At 39.1% G+C, this 16,285-nt stretch overlaps 1 protein-coding gene across 4 annotated transcripts in view; it reads right to left on the bottom strand.

The window, feature by feature from the left end:
• LOC125246482 overlaps positions 1-10,728 on the bottom strand; it is a 42,770-nt gene extending 32,042 nt beyond the window's left edge. The window contains exon 1 of one of the 4 annotated variants that reach the window (XM_048157469.1): positions 10,499-10,728. In XM_048157469.1, the coding sequence (XP_048013426.1) occupies positions 10,499-10,550 (52 nt within the window). In that variant the 5' untranslated portion in view covers positions 10,551-10,728. The remainder of the gene's footprint in view (positions 1-10,498) is intronic. The other 3 variants (XM_048157467.1, XM_048157466.1, XM_048157468.1) reach the window with 3 other exon arrangements.
• Between the last annotated feature and the right edge of the window lie 5,557 nt (positions 10,729-16,285).

Genomic DNA, 16,285 nt, shown 5'->3' with positions numbered 1-16,285 from the left:
AACACAGGAGCAGGAACTGAACAACTAACAAAACAATGACGAGAACAGACAAGGGAGTGCAGGAGGAGAGGGTCTTTAAAGGAAGTGCAGGTGTCGGGAATCCATGATAATGAGTTGACTGGGTGCAGGTGTGGGTCAGAGAGGATTATGGGAAATGGAGTCTGGGGGCGGTGAGACAGACTGTGACTGTTACAGTCAAATGGTAGTAGTATTGCTTGCTACTCAGATACAGCGATCAAAAGCATGAAATGGCTCATAACTCCTAAACCAGGGGTGCCCACACTTTTTTGCCTGATGATCTACTTTTAAAATCATCAACTAAATAAGATTAATTTAAAAAAAAAAATAAGATTCATTTCAAATGCTTGTTGCTACTAAAGCATGCATCTCTACATGGTATTCAGGAAAATAAAAATAAATGTTCATTGTTGATATTCAATTTTAACAAGTTTTAATTTTAATAATAAACTCAAAATACTTACAGCATTACATTAGCCAGGGCATTTACCTTATTCTGATGACTTGCACTGAATAGAATCAGACCGTTTTACATAATCTTTGTCGACAAAACACAGCTGCCAATGTTTAAACTGGTGTCAATCAACACTAACGGAGCACATGCGATGGTCGGCCGTTCAAACGGATTCATTATTAAGTACAAAGAGGATGCTTTTCCCGACTTCCTTAATTATCACTGTATTATACACTAACAAGCTCTATGTGCGAAAATACAGAACATTAAAGAGATCGTGGATGTGTTCATGAAAATCGTCTGCTCAATACGTGCACGCTCACTTCAGAGACAGCTGTTTGTTTCGAGCGTATTTGGAGGAAGCCGACTTCGCGCTCTGTTCTCCGGCTAGTTGTCATGGCAACTGAATAAACAAAAATCTTTCCTGGTAAAAATGTATTAGTCAAATGCAAGTCAGACAGAAACTAAAAGGATAAGAAAGGGCATTGTTATATTTCTTTTTATTACAATTTAACAAAATCATTTATTATAATTGTGTGCGATCTACCAGCATTGTCTTTGCGATCGACTGGTAGATCGCGGTCGACCTATTGGGCACCCCTGTCCTAAACTGTTTAGGGAGTTGATAAAACAATAAACGTTTGATCGTTAAGGTATTTTTTGTAACTGACCAAGTAAGAAATTTTAAACTTAACTTCTCCCACTCTACAAATCAATGATCTAACTCAGGGGTAGGCAAGTTCGGTCCTAGAGAGCCACTGTCCTGCAGAGTTTAGCTCCAACCTTAATCAAACACACCTGAACAAGCTAATTAAGTTCTTCAGGTTTACTAAGGCTATAGGCAGGTTAGGGTTAGGGTTTTTTTTCAGGGTTGGAGCTAAACTCTGCAGGACGGCGGCTATATAGGACCGAACTTGCCTACCCCTGATCTAACTGAAGAAATTAAAGTAATAGTTACATTTTTAATGAGTGTAAAGATTCAGGCTAATATTTTCTTTAGCCTGACCAAATATTATGTCAGCACAGTTTAGCATGTTTCACTGTGTTATCACATTTAAAACAATTGACCTCAAACACAACTACACAACATGCTTATAAAATCTTTACCACACTTTAAATAATATTTGAATAAAGGTTGAATATGTCAATTTTCCTATGCCAGACATCACTTTTGGCTACTACTGTATGTCAGGTTATTGACTTTCCAACTGATCGTCAAATGGCAAAAAGCCATTGATGATGGAACTCATGTTTGCATCATCGCTCCAACTTTAAATGAGATGACATATATCAATAGGCAAGGCAGGGCAAGGCAATTTTATTTGTATAGCACATTTCATACACAATGGTAATTGAAAGTGCTTTACATAAAGAAGAAGAAGAAAAATAGAACATAAGAAATGGAAATAACAGTAAAAACAGAGAATTTTGTTATCTGGATGGAAGCGCTAGGAAGTTTCAGGGAGTTTTTTGTTTTTGTTGTCCGTCAGAGTGGATCTAAACGGATCTGTCCCTCAGAGCGGATCTAACTGGATCTTCCTCACACGTCAGTACCGCTGTCTAGCTCTACCTGTTAAGGCACTTCGAACTGATAAACAAAGTTTCAATCACCCCTTTTGCCAGGACACCTCAAACTGTGCCACACAGCCCCAATCCCCCTTCCGGAGATATCTTATCTATACAACGCAGTTTGAATTTCCCCTTTGGAAATTTCCCCCTTTGGAAAGTGTCCTGACTGTAATCCAGAGATATCTTAACCATGCACCACAGCTCAAATTTCCCCATGGTTTATCCAAATTTACCAAATTTTAACCTAATCAAAAATGCTTTCTTCCTAATTCTCCCAGCTCTTTCAACCAGACAGCAATATTTAAAATGCATTAAAAATCAGAAATAACAAGATGATACATAAAAGATATAAAATACATTAGAAATGAAATAAAAACAGGAAAGGAATTAAAAGAATAAAAAAGATAATACGTATAAAAAAAATGCAAACAGTTCGGACATAGCACAGTGTTCAATCTGCAAATGCATAGATAAAAAGATGTGTTTTGAGTCTGGATTTGAATGTGGCTACTGTTGGAGCACATCTGATCTCTTCTGGAAGCTGGTTCCAGCTGCGGCTGGCGTAACAGCTAAAAGCAGACTCTCCTTGCTTTGAGTGAACCCTGGGTGTTTCTAAGTGACTTGATCCTGATGATCTAAGTGATCTGTTAGGTTTATATTCTATGAGCATATCTGCAATGTATTGAGGTCCTAGGCCATTGAGTGATTTATAAACAAGTAACAGTACTTTAAAATCAATTCTAAATGCAACTGGAAGCCAGTGCAAGGACCTGAGGACTGGTGTGATGTGTTCATGTTTTCTGGTTCTGCTCAGAATCCTGGCAGCTGCAGCTGTCTTATGGTCTTTTTGGGAAGACCAGTGAGGAGCCCGTTACAATAATCCACTGGTGATGAAAGCATGAACAACTTTCTCTAAGTCTTGACTGGAGACAAAGCATCTAATTCTTGAAATATTTTTGAGATGATAATATGCTGATTTAGTTATTGTCTTTACATGGGTATTGAAACTCAGGTCTGACTCCAAAATCACACCAAGATTCCTGACTTGATTTTTAGTTGTTTGACCCCTAGCATGAAGGAATGTGTTCACTTTGAGAACTTCATCTTTGTTTCCAAATGCAATGACTTCAGTTTTGTCTTTGTTTAACTGAAGGAAGTTTAGGCACATCCAGTTTTTAATTTCATCAATGCATTGGCACAGGGAGTCAATGGGGCTGTAGTCGTTAGGTGATAGGGCGAGGTAGATCTGGGTGTCATCTGCATAGCTGTGATATGCAATTTGGTTCTTTCTCATTATTTGGCTCAGTGGCAGCATATATAGGTTGAACAGGAGGGGTGCAAGTATTGAACCTTGAGGGACTCCGCATGTCATGGATGTCCACTCAGACTTATGGTCACCGATACTCACATAATAACCTCTCCCTTCTAAGTATGACCTGAACCATTTAAGAACCATCCCAGAAAGCCCAATCCAGTTTTCCAGCCTGTCAAAAAGAATGTTGTGATCAACAGTGTCAAACGCAGCACTGAGGTCAAGTAGAACCAGCACTGATAATTTACCTGAATCTGTGTTTAGGCGAAATTCATTTATTATCTTTATGAGTGCTGTCTCTGTGCTGTGATGCGGTCGGAAACCAGATTGAAAGTTGTCAAAGTATCCATTCAAGCTTAAGAACTTGTTCAGCTGATTAAAAACAACTTTTTCAATGATCTTGCCTATGAAAGGAAGATTTGAGATTGGCCTGTAGTTGCTCAATATGGTGTTATCCAGATTTCTCTTTTTCAGGAGGGGCTTAACAACTGCAGTTTTCAGGGATTTTGGAAAAGTCCCAGAGAGAAGTGAGGCATTTACCACTTCTAGGAGATCTGCTTCTAAACAGTTAAACACACTTTTGAAAAAAGATGTGGGAAGTGTGTCAAGGGCGCAGGTTGATGTTTTACGGTGCTGTACTGTTTCTTCCAAAATTTTACCATCAATTGCTTCGAAAACAGACATAATAGCTACTTTCTGAGGTTGTAATCTGATCTGTTTTACCCCAGTGCAGCTCAAGGATGTGCTGATCGCCTTTCTGATATTATTAATTTTCTCAGAGAAGAAGGAAGCAAACTCACAGCATTTGCTGTCTGATAGCGTTTCACTGGGAATCTGACTTGGGGGGTTTGTTAGTCTCTCTACAGTAGCAAAAAGAGTGCGGGTGTTGTTTAAGTTTCTGTTTATAATATTTGAGAAGAAGGTCTGTCTAGCTTTCCCTAGTTCCACATTGAAAGCATGAAGGATATCTTTATAGATGTTATAATGGATTTCAAGTTTTGTCTTTCGCCACATGCGCTCAGCTTTTCTGCATTGTCTTTTCATATTTTGCACTGCTGCTGAGTTTCTCCATGGTGCTTTTTGTCTGCCACACTTCTTCCTGACTTTCACAGGAGCAATGTTATCAATAACATTCTGTACTTTTGAGTTAAAAGAATCAAGGAGAAAATAAACAGAGTCTGCAGGTATGCTTGGTGTTAAAGATATCGCCTTCATAAACAGTACACTAGTATTCTCATTAAAGCATTGCTTTTTGACCGAGATAGATCTAGCTTCAACAGTCGGAGAGATCAATAAATCAAAGAAAATACAGAAATGATCAGATAGCACTACATCCTTAATGACAACGGATGAAATGTTTAGACCCTTACTGATAATTAAATCTAGAGTGTGTCCACGATTGTGTGTGGGTCCATGTACATGCTGAGTCAGATCAAAAGTATTCAAAACTGTTAGGATTTCTTTTGCCATATTGGATTCTGCATTTTCTATGTGGATGTTAAAATCTTTATGGGCCGAGTATGGGCCTGAGTGACGTAATCGGGGGTGGAATTCCTTGTACGGGTACTTCTCCCGCAAGTGCGCAAGTGCACAGGTTGACCAGAGAGAGAGCAAGAGCATGCCCATCAATGCGCGTTCGGCTTTACGGAAGTCGTCGGCAGCACTGCACAGGTCACAGGACTTCACGAAATCTACTATGTCACCAAAGAAGTGTGTTTTTGGTTGTGAGGGAAAGATAACCTTGCTTCCCAAAGAACCCAGCGTTAAGTGGAGCTGAGAGTTTTGTTTTCACGCAATACATTGATGTGCTCTCGATATTTGTTATTAAAATCACCATAGAAACTGATAGGTGCAATCACTTTTTTATTGGTTAAAATTAATGGAGAATATCTTGTGTTTTTCCGTGGCTGCTCGAGCCCTCAGAATTGGCGCTTACGGTTTCATAAACAAGGCCCAGTTCCACGCTGGATTTACAGATCATTTGAAACTGAAAGATGGAGCGGTCACAGTTATGAATCGGAACAGCACGTGGTGAGTAAAACTGCTTCAAATGTCTGTTTTGTTGGCAATAGGTGCCTGAGTGCATATAATGTAAACAATACATTAGCTTGCAGCCGACCTCTACACAAAAGCTGCGCGTGCTTGTGACAGCTCGTCACTCTTTAGCTTCGCTCACATGACACGCCTCCAGGCACTCGGTTGTTTGCGGAAAGACTCGGTACAATGTATGTATCTTTTATAAATATGATAAAACTAAAGACTTTTCGGCCATATGAAGGATGCACTACTACTCTATAGGTACTCAAGATTGACATGAGATTGGCAGAAACTGTGTGTGATACCCCCTTTAAGAATCAGTCTTAAACTATGCTGAACGTTGCTTTTAGCTTCTTTATAAAGGTTTTTAATAAGAATTTTTCTTAAGAGCTTTTCTGAGAAGTTTTATACATACGGGCCCAGATTTGCTTTTACAACAGAAGGGTTTGCTGAATTATACATATGAAGAACCAATCATAGTGGATAAAAATTATGTAATAAATCATGTCACTTTTGCCATGCTCCTCTTCTATAAAAACTGTTGTACTCCTTTTGTTGATGGGAATTGTTTTCTGTGATTGATACGAGGTGCTCAGGCTGTTATTAAAGTATATTCAAAGGAAATGTCTGGAGTCTGTCTAATTATCACTGCACAACAGGCTGGACACTAGAGATCTTACTTATATTCTCAAGTGATAGTGCTTAATGGAGGATAACTAGAGATATTATTCTGATAAGTGATAGTGTTCAAAAAGGTTGACATGTCAACTGACTCGAACAGGTATTGAACTACACTTACTAGAGTATAAATTTATAGGTGTCTGGGACATGTGGGTCGACTTAAGTCAGGTGCGTAGGGGAAAATCTACCAGAGTAAAGAAAATAACAATTCAGAAAACAAAACAAGATAGACAAAATGGAAAAGTTAAAAGTATTTGGACACCCCTCCAAATCATTGAATTGAGGTGTTCCAATCACTTCCATGGCCACAGGTGTATAAAATCAAGCAACTAGGCATGCAGAATTCTACAAACATTTGTGAAAGAATGGGTCGCTCTCAGGAGCTCAGTGAATTAAAGTGTGGTACCGTGATAGGTTGCCACCTGTGCAATAAGTCCATTTGTGATATTTCCTCACTACTAAATATTCCACAGTGTCAAGAGAAATGGAGTGTTCTGGGGGAGAGAAGCATTGTTGTGTGTAACTGACAAAAATGAAGACAGTTAGGAAATAAATGTCTATCAAGGTAGAAATCTGATAAAAATGTTGTTGTGGCAAAAATAAACAAATCACCAGACTGACGGTGTAAGAAACAAACTCAATCCAAATGTCTTTTAAAAGTTTTATTTCTTTTATTTCTATGTATAATAAAAGTTTTATTATACATAAAAAATGTATAATAAAAAAAATGTGTGGTCCCACTTTATATTAAGTGGCCTTAACTACTATGTACTTACATATCAATTAATCATTTGATACAATGCACTTATTGTGTACATACATGTTTTTACATTGTACTTATATTTTAAAAACACCTGCATGTAACTACATCTGTAATTAATTTCTGTAATTACATTTATAATTACACTGTTGACCCATCCCTTAACCCTTACCCCTACCCTTAAATCTACCCATACCACCAAAGCTTTCCCTAACCTTACCCGTATCCACCTCAATAGCAGCAAAAGTGTTTTGCAATTCAATATGTACCCAATAAGTACACTGTACTTATTTTTTGATGTAAGTACATAGTAGTTAAGGCCACTTAATATAAAGTGGGACCAAATGGGTGTATTGCTTAAGCCATTGACGCAAATAGGAAATGCATTGACACAAGTAAAAAAATGGTGATAGACAAGTAACACAGCAATTGACACATGCAGGTAATATGTTAACGCAAGAAGAAACCACATGTGTGTAAATGAAGAGATAAAGTGCGTCAAAAGAGAATATAAATGCAGGGGCCAGTAGTAGTTGTTGTGTAGTTTTGCTGAAGAAAGAAAGAGCATATGACGCCAGACCACAATCCTCAGAAGATCAAAGACGACACCTGATTTTCTTAGAGAGAACATATACTAAGTAGAGAAGAAGGTAAGCTTTAAAATGTAATTATTTATCTGGCCCATGGAACTTCCAGCTAAGCTGGCATAGAGTGTGTATTTAGCTTTTGCCTTTGCAAGAAATAATACAATGAGAATGAGGACTGCCCTCAAACTCTGATAATCTCAGTCTGTTTATTGTTGTAGAGAGAGAATCCTTTTGGGGTATCAGAAATGACTGTCTGAAAAAGATAGATTTTTATAAAGATATCCCGACGGACTTTACAAAGTCGGTCAAGGTTGTCAACCAGTCGCAACAGAGTGGGCCGTGGGAGTGCATTAGCAGGCACAGCTGTCCTCTGAGGGCGAAGAGCCAGCTGTGGTGCACTGAACTGGAGAATAACCCACCCCACCCACCATAGGCTTGGTTGATATCTGAACTGTAGGTCTAGGAGGTATGGTAGTGATCAGAAGTAGACCCTGAGATAATATAATCTAAGAAGAAAATACTATATATGCTTACCTGACTCCTCCTGAATCTATAAAGGTAAACCTTTTACAAGAGTTGAGTAATATGAATAGAGGAAGTGGCTCGTGACCAAGATAGTGTTACGTGGTCGCGGTAGAAACCACCCAGGGGGGTGACGCGGCACATAGGTTAACTGTTAGTGGTATCATAACAAAGTGAAAGCAATTGGGACCAATAGCAACTCAGTCATAAAGTGGTAGGCCACATAAAATCACAGAGTGGGGTCAGCGCATGCTTAGGCGCACAGTGCGCAGAAGTCTCCAACTTTCTGCAGAGTCAATAGCTACAGACTTCCAAACTTCATGTGGCCTTCAGATTAGCTCAAGAACAGTGCGTAGAGAGCTTCATGGAATGAGTTTCCATGGCCGAGCAGCTGCATCCAAGCCTTACATCACCAAGTGCAATGCAATGCGTCAGATGTAGTGGTGTAAAGCACACCGATGGACGAGTCTGGGTTTGGTGGTTGCCAGGAGAATGGTACTTGCCTGACTGCATTGTGCCAAATGTAAATTTTGGTGGAGAGGGACTATGGTGTGGGGTTGTTTCAGGGTTCGAAATGACTTAGGACTCTTGGGGGGTCCCCTAAAATTTAATTATTAAAGGTTCTGAAGGTCCCCCCCCCCCCCCCCTGTTTATTATATAATTAATAAACAGTCTCTTTCAGGGGTGTCATGCACTCATTATTTTTGAGGGGGCACAAGTTATTTATTTATTTATTTTTTCAAACTGAATTATCATGAAATATCTTAATTCTCACCTTTATAGATTATGATCTATAGTGGGCGATGGTCAAATTAACGTAATAATGTAATATGTCAGTGTTTCCCACAGGATTTTGTGAAACTGTGGTGGGTGGACATCGGTTCCTCTAGGGGGGTCCGGGGGAACCCCCGAGGAAAATTTTGTACATTTTACATTTAAATGCATATTCTGAGAGCAAAATTAAGTGACTCTCATTGAAGAAATTTGTTCTCTTATAAACAATTTTGTGCTCTAAAAGTAATTTATTTATTGGTGATGGTAGGGCACAGGGTCCGGGACCCCCCCAGACCCCCCTCATTTCGAACCCTGGGTTGTTTTTCAGGAGTTGGGCTTGACCCTTAGTTCCATGAAAGGAACTCTTAATGCTTCAACATTCCTTCCTGTTCCAACATGACTGCACACCAGTACATAAAGCAAGGTCCATAAAGACAAGGATAAGCGAGTTTGGTGTGGAGGAACTTGACTGGCCTGCACAGAGTCCTGACCTCAACCCGATAAAACACCTTTGGGGTGAATTAGAGCGCAGACTGCGAGCCAGGCCTTCTCACCAACATCACTGCCTGACCTCACAAATGAGCTTCTAGAAGAACGGTCAAAAATTCCCATAAACACACTCCTAAACCTTGTGGAAAGCCTTCCCAGAAGATTTGAGGCTGTAGGTGTGTTCACGCGGCCTCGTAATTCCTGTAGTCATGAGATTCTAGCTTGTAAATAGCATTCATGTCCTTGTAGAGCTCATAATTACAGCTTGTGAGTTGGGAGATTTCTGAAAGCTCCCAGGTGTACCATGTGGACGCTGTACCACCTGACCTCTGTAGATTCATACCTGTTGATAGTGGTGCCATGGAAACGCATAATTCCCAGTCCAAGGACATGAATGACTCTGAATAATGTCACGTGTTGTCATCTCAAGATTCCGGTAAATACGAGGTGGTGTGAACGCAGCATGTAATAGCTGCAAAGGGTGGGCCAGCTCCATATTAAACCCTACTGATTAAGAATGGGATGTCATTAAAGTTCATGTCATGTAAAGGCAGACGTCCCAAAACTTTTGGCAATATAGTGTACATTTTGTTACAACTTAATGCTGATTGGACGAGACATCTGTCAATCAGGACATGCAAAAATAAATAAATTTAAAAAAATAAACCAATAATAAAGCAGGCTGTATGTGTTAATATTAGAACTATTTCTTTAACTAGTTAATTTAGTGTGACTAATTACAAAAAAAAAAAAAAAAAAAAAAAAAAACTTTTTATATTAAATCTACCCTGTCTGGTTGGACAAGATAAAATTACAAAACAACCCGACGTGGGAGGGTGGCAAAAACAGCAAATTTAGATTTTACAGTTTTTCACAATTGCCAAAACACAATGTTAAACACAAAACCAAATCTTCAAACTACATTCACAAAACCCCTGACTCAGAAAAATCAAACAATTTCACCTGTTCTCAAAACCAAACAATGCTTTCAAATGAAACACACATCAGTCAAAATATAAACACCACAGAACATTCATTAGACACCATATCAAAAATGGAGAACAGCATCCAGATAATGTAGTAAACAACATTTTCAACAAGTCAAGTCACCTTTATTTAAATATCCGAATATGTTATTTATATTTATTATATTATTGTTTCCAGTCAGCCATTTGTCAGTCACTTTTACGACTTTAAAGACCGCATTAAGTCTTATAAAGCAGCACGACGAAGGGCAGTCGTGCCCAATAGTTTTGTTGAAGAGAGAGAGAGCGCTAATAATAGCCTGTACATACCATCAGCGATCATCAGCAGGACTGACACCAAAACACAGTTCGTCTGGTGCATCTTCAAATGCTACATTACACTAAAACGATTATGTTCTTTAGCTATAAATAATCACAAATGTAGATGTTCCGCTGACGGGAGCTCGCTCATGTTCGCGAAATGTCCGCGGGTTTACTTGTATTCTTTACTTTCAGTTTTAAATGGTGGTCTGCAGAGGCGCCTGCAGGAATTTATCTCAGGGTACGCACAGACCTGCCACAAGATGGCACTGTTTTCGGCACTCTTGGTGCTTTGAAACCAAAAACCTTTCTGAAACATTAGAGAAAAGCTTCAAAGATTTAAGAGGCTTCATTTCTCCATCCCTACTCAATAGTTTTAGGCCTTTTTGCAAACGTTTGCAAAAATGTAGCTGTTTTAGAGAGCGTTTACTCATTTTGAGCCTGTTTTTAAACATTAACTATCTGTAACGTCACTTTTCATGTTAGAAAAAAAGATGAAACTAAACTAGCCAATCAGATTTCTTTTCACCCATATCCCCCACGCCCACCCATGGACGCACATACACACGTTTGACTTCACAACACAAAAACGCACACCTTTATGTATTCTCATTCTCTCTTGCTCTCTTAAAGGGGTACTTCACCCCTGGAAAGATGAATGTGTATTTAAAATTGGTCATTTATGTAGTAGAAATGTGAAATTATTTTTGAATTTGGAGCTTTCTAGACTGAGAAAAGGCAGAAAATGTATTTTTGACTAATGTGGATGAAAGACAACAACTCCCAGAATGCACTTGTTTTGCTGCCCTTGCGAGGCCACGCCCAAACCACGCCTATCGGTTACAGGCGGCATTACCCAGGAAAATTCAAACAACTGGGCTTGCTTTGTTACATATTAATTCTATAAATCGTGAGTTAGTTCCTACATTTACAGCGAAATGGTGCTAAATTGACACACGGCCTAAGGCTGAAACAAATTCCTGCAAAATCATTTACAAGTAAACAGTGCCGTGGATATTCCGTATCATAGCAACAAAGCGCCTCAACGGAAAAAAACGCTGCGCTGCAGAAGCGCTCTCAAGCGCTCACAGACGGGCGTTTTAAGCAGAGCGCCAAGCGTTTTCAGCTGGCTAAAAACGCTCTGGTGGACACACGGCCTAAGCGTATTCGCCTAGAGGTAAGACTCGCTGATACTAGCCTCTATTTCTGATAACACAGTAGCCTATATGTAGTGTTGTAGGTAGCAGTGAAACTGCAAACTTAGCAAAGTAACGTTAGATAGACAATTACATATAAGTTGCATATAAGTTGACTGTTATTAAAGTATTTATGCTAACGTTACCACAAAAGCCTGTTGCTGTATTGGTTGAGATGACTGCAGAGACCGATAAATTTGCGAGATGAACCACTGATGTAGTGCAGACTATAACAAAATAATGTTAATTACTGTAAGATTAAAAATATAATTGACACCCACTTTTGATAAAATCTTTGATCTATGTCCGTGAGTAACCTCAAACGCGCATATGTATGGGCGTTGGTGAAAAAATGCGGAACTACCTGCTATTACTGGTTGTAGTTTTAAGCCTCTGGCCAAAAAAGCCTCCGATGACGCAAAATGACGATTTTTGCGTCATCGGAGGCTTTTTTACAGAATAAAAATGCATAAATCTCTCATCTCGGGCTGATATGAAGGGGGAAAGCACGGTAATTCGAAAATACTAGTGGTATTCTACTAATACAAAGCTTAATGCTAAATCCTGAAGTAACCCTTTAATATGTCATGTGTACGCAGATAGATTTTAATAATCAATTTAAAATTTATGTGAAATGGTCTGCGTCAAATGAGGTGATCAGGAAGCCTTTAATGTAACTTACTGAAATACAGTGTTAATGCAGGACTGAATGTCATAGTTAAAAAGTAAGTGACATAATAATAACATCATTACTGCTTAGTTACAACATGGAAGTTGAAAATTCAACTGTTAAAGCATGAAATAACATATCACGAATTAGTGAATTTAAATTTAATGTCAGTATATTATCAGTAATAAAAAAAATCATTAAAAATAATAATCATATATATGTAAAAATAATAATCATATATATATATATATATATATATATATATATATATATATATATATATATATATATATATATATATATATACACTCACCTAAAGGATTATTAGGAACACCTGTTCAGTTTCTCATTAAAGCAATTATCTAATCAACCAATCACATGACAGTTGCTTCAATGCATTTAGGGGTGTGGTCCTGGTCAAGACAATCTCCTGAACTCCAAACTGGCATAATAGAGCAGCTGTATTTGCAAATGCAAACACACGAGAAGAGTTTGCACCAACATAAATGTGACTGCTACTCTGAACGCTTCCATGATCACATGTAAACATAGGTCGCACTTTTGACGTAGGTGCGAGCTCTGGCGCATACTGTGACGTTGGCTGCCTAAACACCCGTTTGTCTCAGTTTATACATGCAAACGTGCAAACGAAGATTTTCAAAATCTCCACTCTGGCCGGAGTTTTTAGAAAGACTCATTTTCAGAGGCGAATTTTCCATTTGCGTGTAAACGAAGGGCACAAACGAAGGGAAATGTCTCGGTTTTTTAAAATAACCATGTACGTGTAAACGGGGCATTAGTCAAATTTAGATATTCTGTTGGTTGTTTGTTTTTGTTTCCTGTTCTGTTTAGTTAGTCAGTTATAATTTATATTTGTACATTAATCATTTAGCAGACACTTTTATACAGACAACTGACAAATGAGGATAACAATAGAAACATTCAGACCAACAATAGGCAATATTTTGCACCTGCATTTAGTTTGTCCTTGTTGGTTAGACTATTTTTACATTTACATTTATGCATTTATCCAAAGCGACTTACATTGCATTATACTATACATTTGTATCTGAGTATGTGCAATCCCTGGGATCAAACCCATGACCTTGGCATTGCTAGTGCCAGCTCTAACCACTGAGCTACAGGAAAGTCTATTTAAGTTTTGTTTGTTTGTCTGTCTTGCTCATGTGACCCTCTCAAGAAAAGTCTGATGTAATCTAGTTTATTGATTCTTTATCTCTGTGTTCTCAATATCTGTAGTTCGGTCCATATGCTAAAGATTTAAGGTTTTCATAGGTTTTCAAACAACCCAAAGACATAGCTGTAAGATAATCTTATCAGCCTGACTTTTCTTTCCCTGTCTCTCCCTGTTTTCGCTCTCCTGGTCTGATGAAATATAAGACTGCAAATCGACTAATCATTCATGTGGGGAAGAATGATATTCGGAAGGAGCAGTCAGAACTCCTTAAAAGGGATTTCAATGAACTTTTTGAAATGCTTAGAAGACTAAAAGTTCAGTCGCTCATCAGTGGACCACTCCCAGCAAGAGGAACAAATAGATTTACACGGTTGCTTGGGCTAAACACATGGCTGCAAAAAAACCTGCAACTTAAAGGGACTGAACTTCAATCTGTTCTGGAGTCTGAGACAGTTGTTCACACATGATGGCCTGCACCCAAACAAACTGGGCTCAAGAGTGCTAAAGGACAATATCTACTTCTCCCTCCATCATTCTTCAGCACTGTGTGCAAATCCACTAAATCTAAATGGCACAAACACACCTGGACAGAATACAACTGACCACAGGACTTCATTTCAGCAGCTGAATGGACATGCGGCTGACACATCCCACAAGGACAACGATAACACCATGCAGCCACAACAACCACTGCTCACACACACAATCCTGACTGAGCCCTGCCCACAGAGCTCACCGAGAGACAGTGACGTGTTAGAACTGCTCCAAGATTCAGCACCCAAGGACGACTTTCGGGAAAACAGCCAGGGAAGCCAGGACAACATATTACAGCCTCCTGTAACACCAGAGCAACAGCCTCTCTCACTGGACACGTTATTCTTTTCTCCATCATCCCCTCTTCTGTGCTTCTCAGAGAAAATGGAGGAACTGGTCTATGCTGGAACCAAACTCTCCCACTCTTTTTCTGCGAGCCCCCAGATATCAACAAAAAAACGTCAAGCCCCACAACCACCAAAGCCTGTGGGCCCAGCTCGCCCTCCCCCTCCTCCTGCAAGAGCTCTTTGGCCCCTGCCACAACGCCAGGGCCCTCACCCTCCTCCATCTGTTCTAGGTGAACCAAAAACAACTGATAACAGCTCTCAGTGTGTGTCGGGTCCCCGCTATGATAACAGTGACTTTATCAAATGTTTACAGAACAAGCGGGAACCCAGTGTGCCTGTTGCTTTCTCTATTTCTGTTCTATTGCGTGATAGAAAGCCAAAGGCCTTCTCAAACCGGTTGGCAAACCCATTTAATCTGATGCCTATTACAAGTCAAACTAAGATTACTGTAGAAACAGAAAGTAAGACTGTTAAGTTAGCACTTTTAAACATCCGTTCACTTAAAAATATATCATTTCTAGTCAATGACTTAATAACCACAAACAATCAAGATTTTATGCTTCTAAATGAAACATGGCTTGAAGACAGTTGCAGTTCAACAATCCTGAATGAAACAGCCCCTCCTAACTTTACTTTTATGAGTGTCTGCAGAGCTGTTAGGAGAGGTGGAGGTGTAGCTGCTCTATTTAAAGATGTCTATCAATGCAAGCAAGTATCATTTGGTGATTACATGTCTTTTGAATATTTGGGTATTGTGTTAAAAGGTGCTCCTCGCATTCTACTTATAGTTATTTACAGGCCTCCAAAATACTCTCTAGCATTTGTGGAAGACTTTACAGAACTGTTATCAGCAATTTCCTCAGAGTTTGAATTCTAAAGAATTCAGAATTCTAACAGTTTTGAATACTTTTGATTTGTCTCAGCATGTACATGGACCCACACACAATCGTGGACACACTCTAGATTTAATTATCAGTAAGGGTCTAAACATTTCATCCGTTGTCATTAAGGATGTAGCACTATCTGATCATTTCTGTATTTTCTTTGATATATTGATCTCTCCGACTGTTGAAGCTAGATCTATCTCGGTCAAAAAGCGATGCTTAAATGAGAATACTAGTGTACTGTTTATGAAGGCGATATCTTTAACACCAAGCATATCTGCAGACTCTGTTGATTTTCTCCTTGATTCTTTTACCTCAAAAGTACAGAATGTTATTGATAACATTGCTCCTGTGAAAGTCAGGAAGAAGAGTGGCAGACAAAAAGCACCATGGAGAAACTCAACAGCAGTGCAAAATATGAAAAGACAATGCAGAAAAGCTGAGCGCATGTGGCGAAAGACAAAACTTGAAATCCACTATAACATCTATAAAGATATCCTTCATGCTTTCAATGTGGAACTAGGGAAAGCTAGACAGACCTTCTTCTCAAATATTATAAACAGAAACTTAAACAACACCCGCACTCTTTTTGCTACTGTAGAGAGACTAACAAACCCCCCAAGTCAGATTCCCAGTGAAAAACTCTCAGACAGCAAATGCTGTGAGTTTGCTTCCTTCTTCTCTGAGAAAATTAATAATATCAGAAAGGCGATCAGCACATCCTTGAGCTGCACTGGGGTAAAACAGATCAGATTACAACCTCAGAAAGTAGCTATTATGTCTGTTTTCGAAGCAATTGATGGTAACATTTTGGAAGAAACAGTACAGCACCGTAAAACATCAACCTGCGCCCTTGACACACTTCCCACATCTTTTTTCAAAAGTGTGTTTAACTGTTTAGAAGCAGATCTCCTAGAAGTGGTAAATGCCTCACTTCTCTCTGGGACTTTTCCAAAATCCCGGAAAA

This window comes from Megalobrama amblycephala, linkage group LG1 (genome assembly GCF_018812025.1).
Source record: "Megalobrama amblycephala isolate DHTTF-2021 linkage group LG1, ASM1881202v1, whole genome shotgun sequence".
In the NCBI taxonomy this organism is placed as follows: domain Eukaryota; kingdom Metazoa; phylum Chordata; class Actinopteri; order Cypriniformes; family Xenocyprididae; genus Megalobrama; species Megalobrama amblycephala.
Note: the sequence above shows the minus strand (reverse complement) of the source record. Positions and strands in the feature narration are given on the sequence as shown.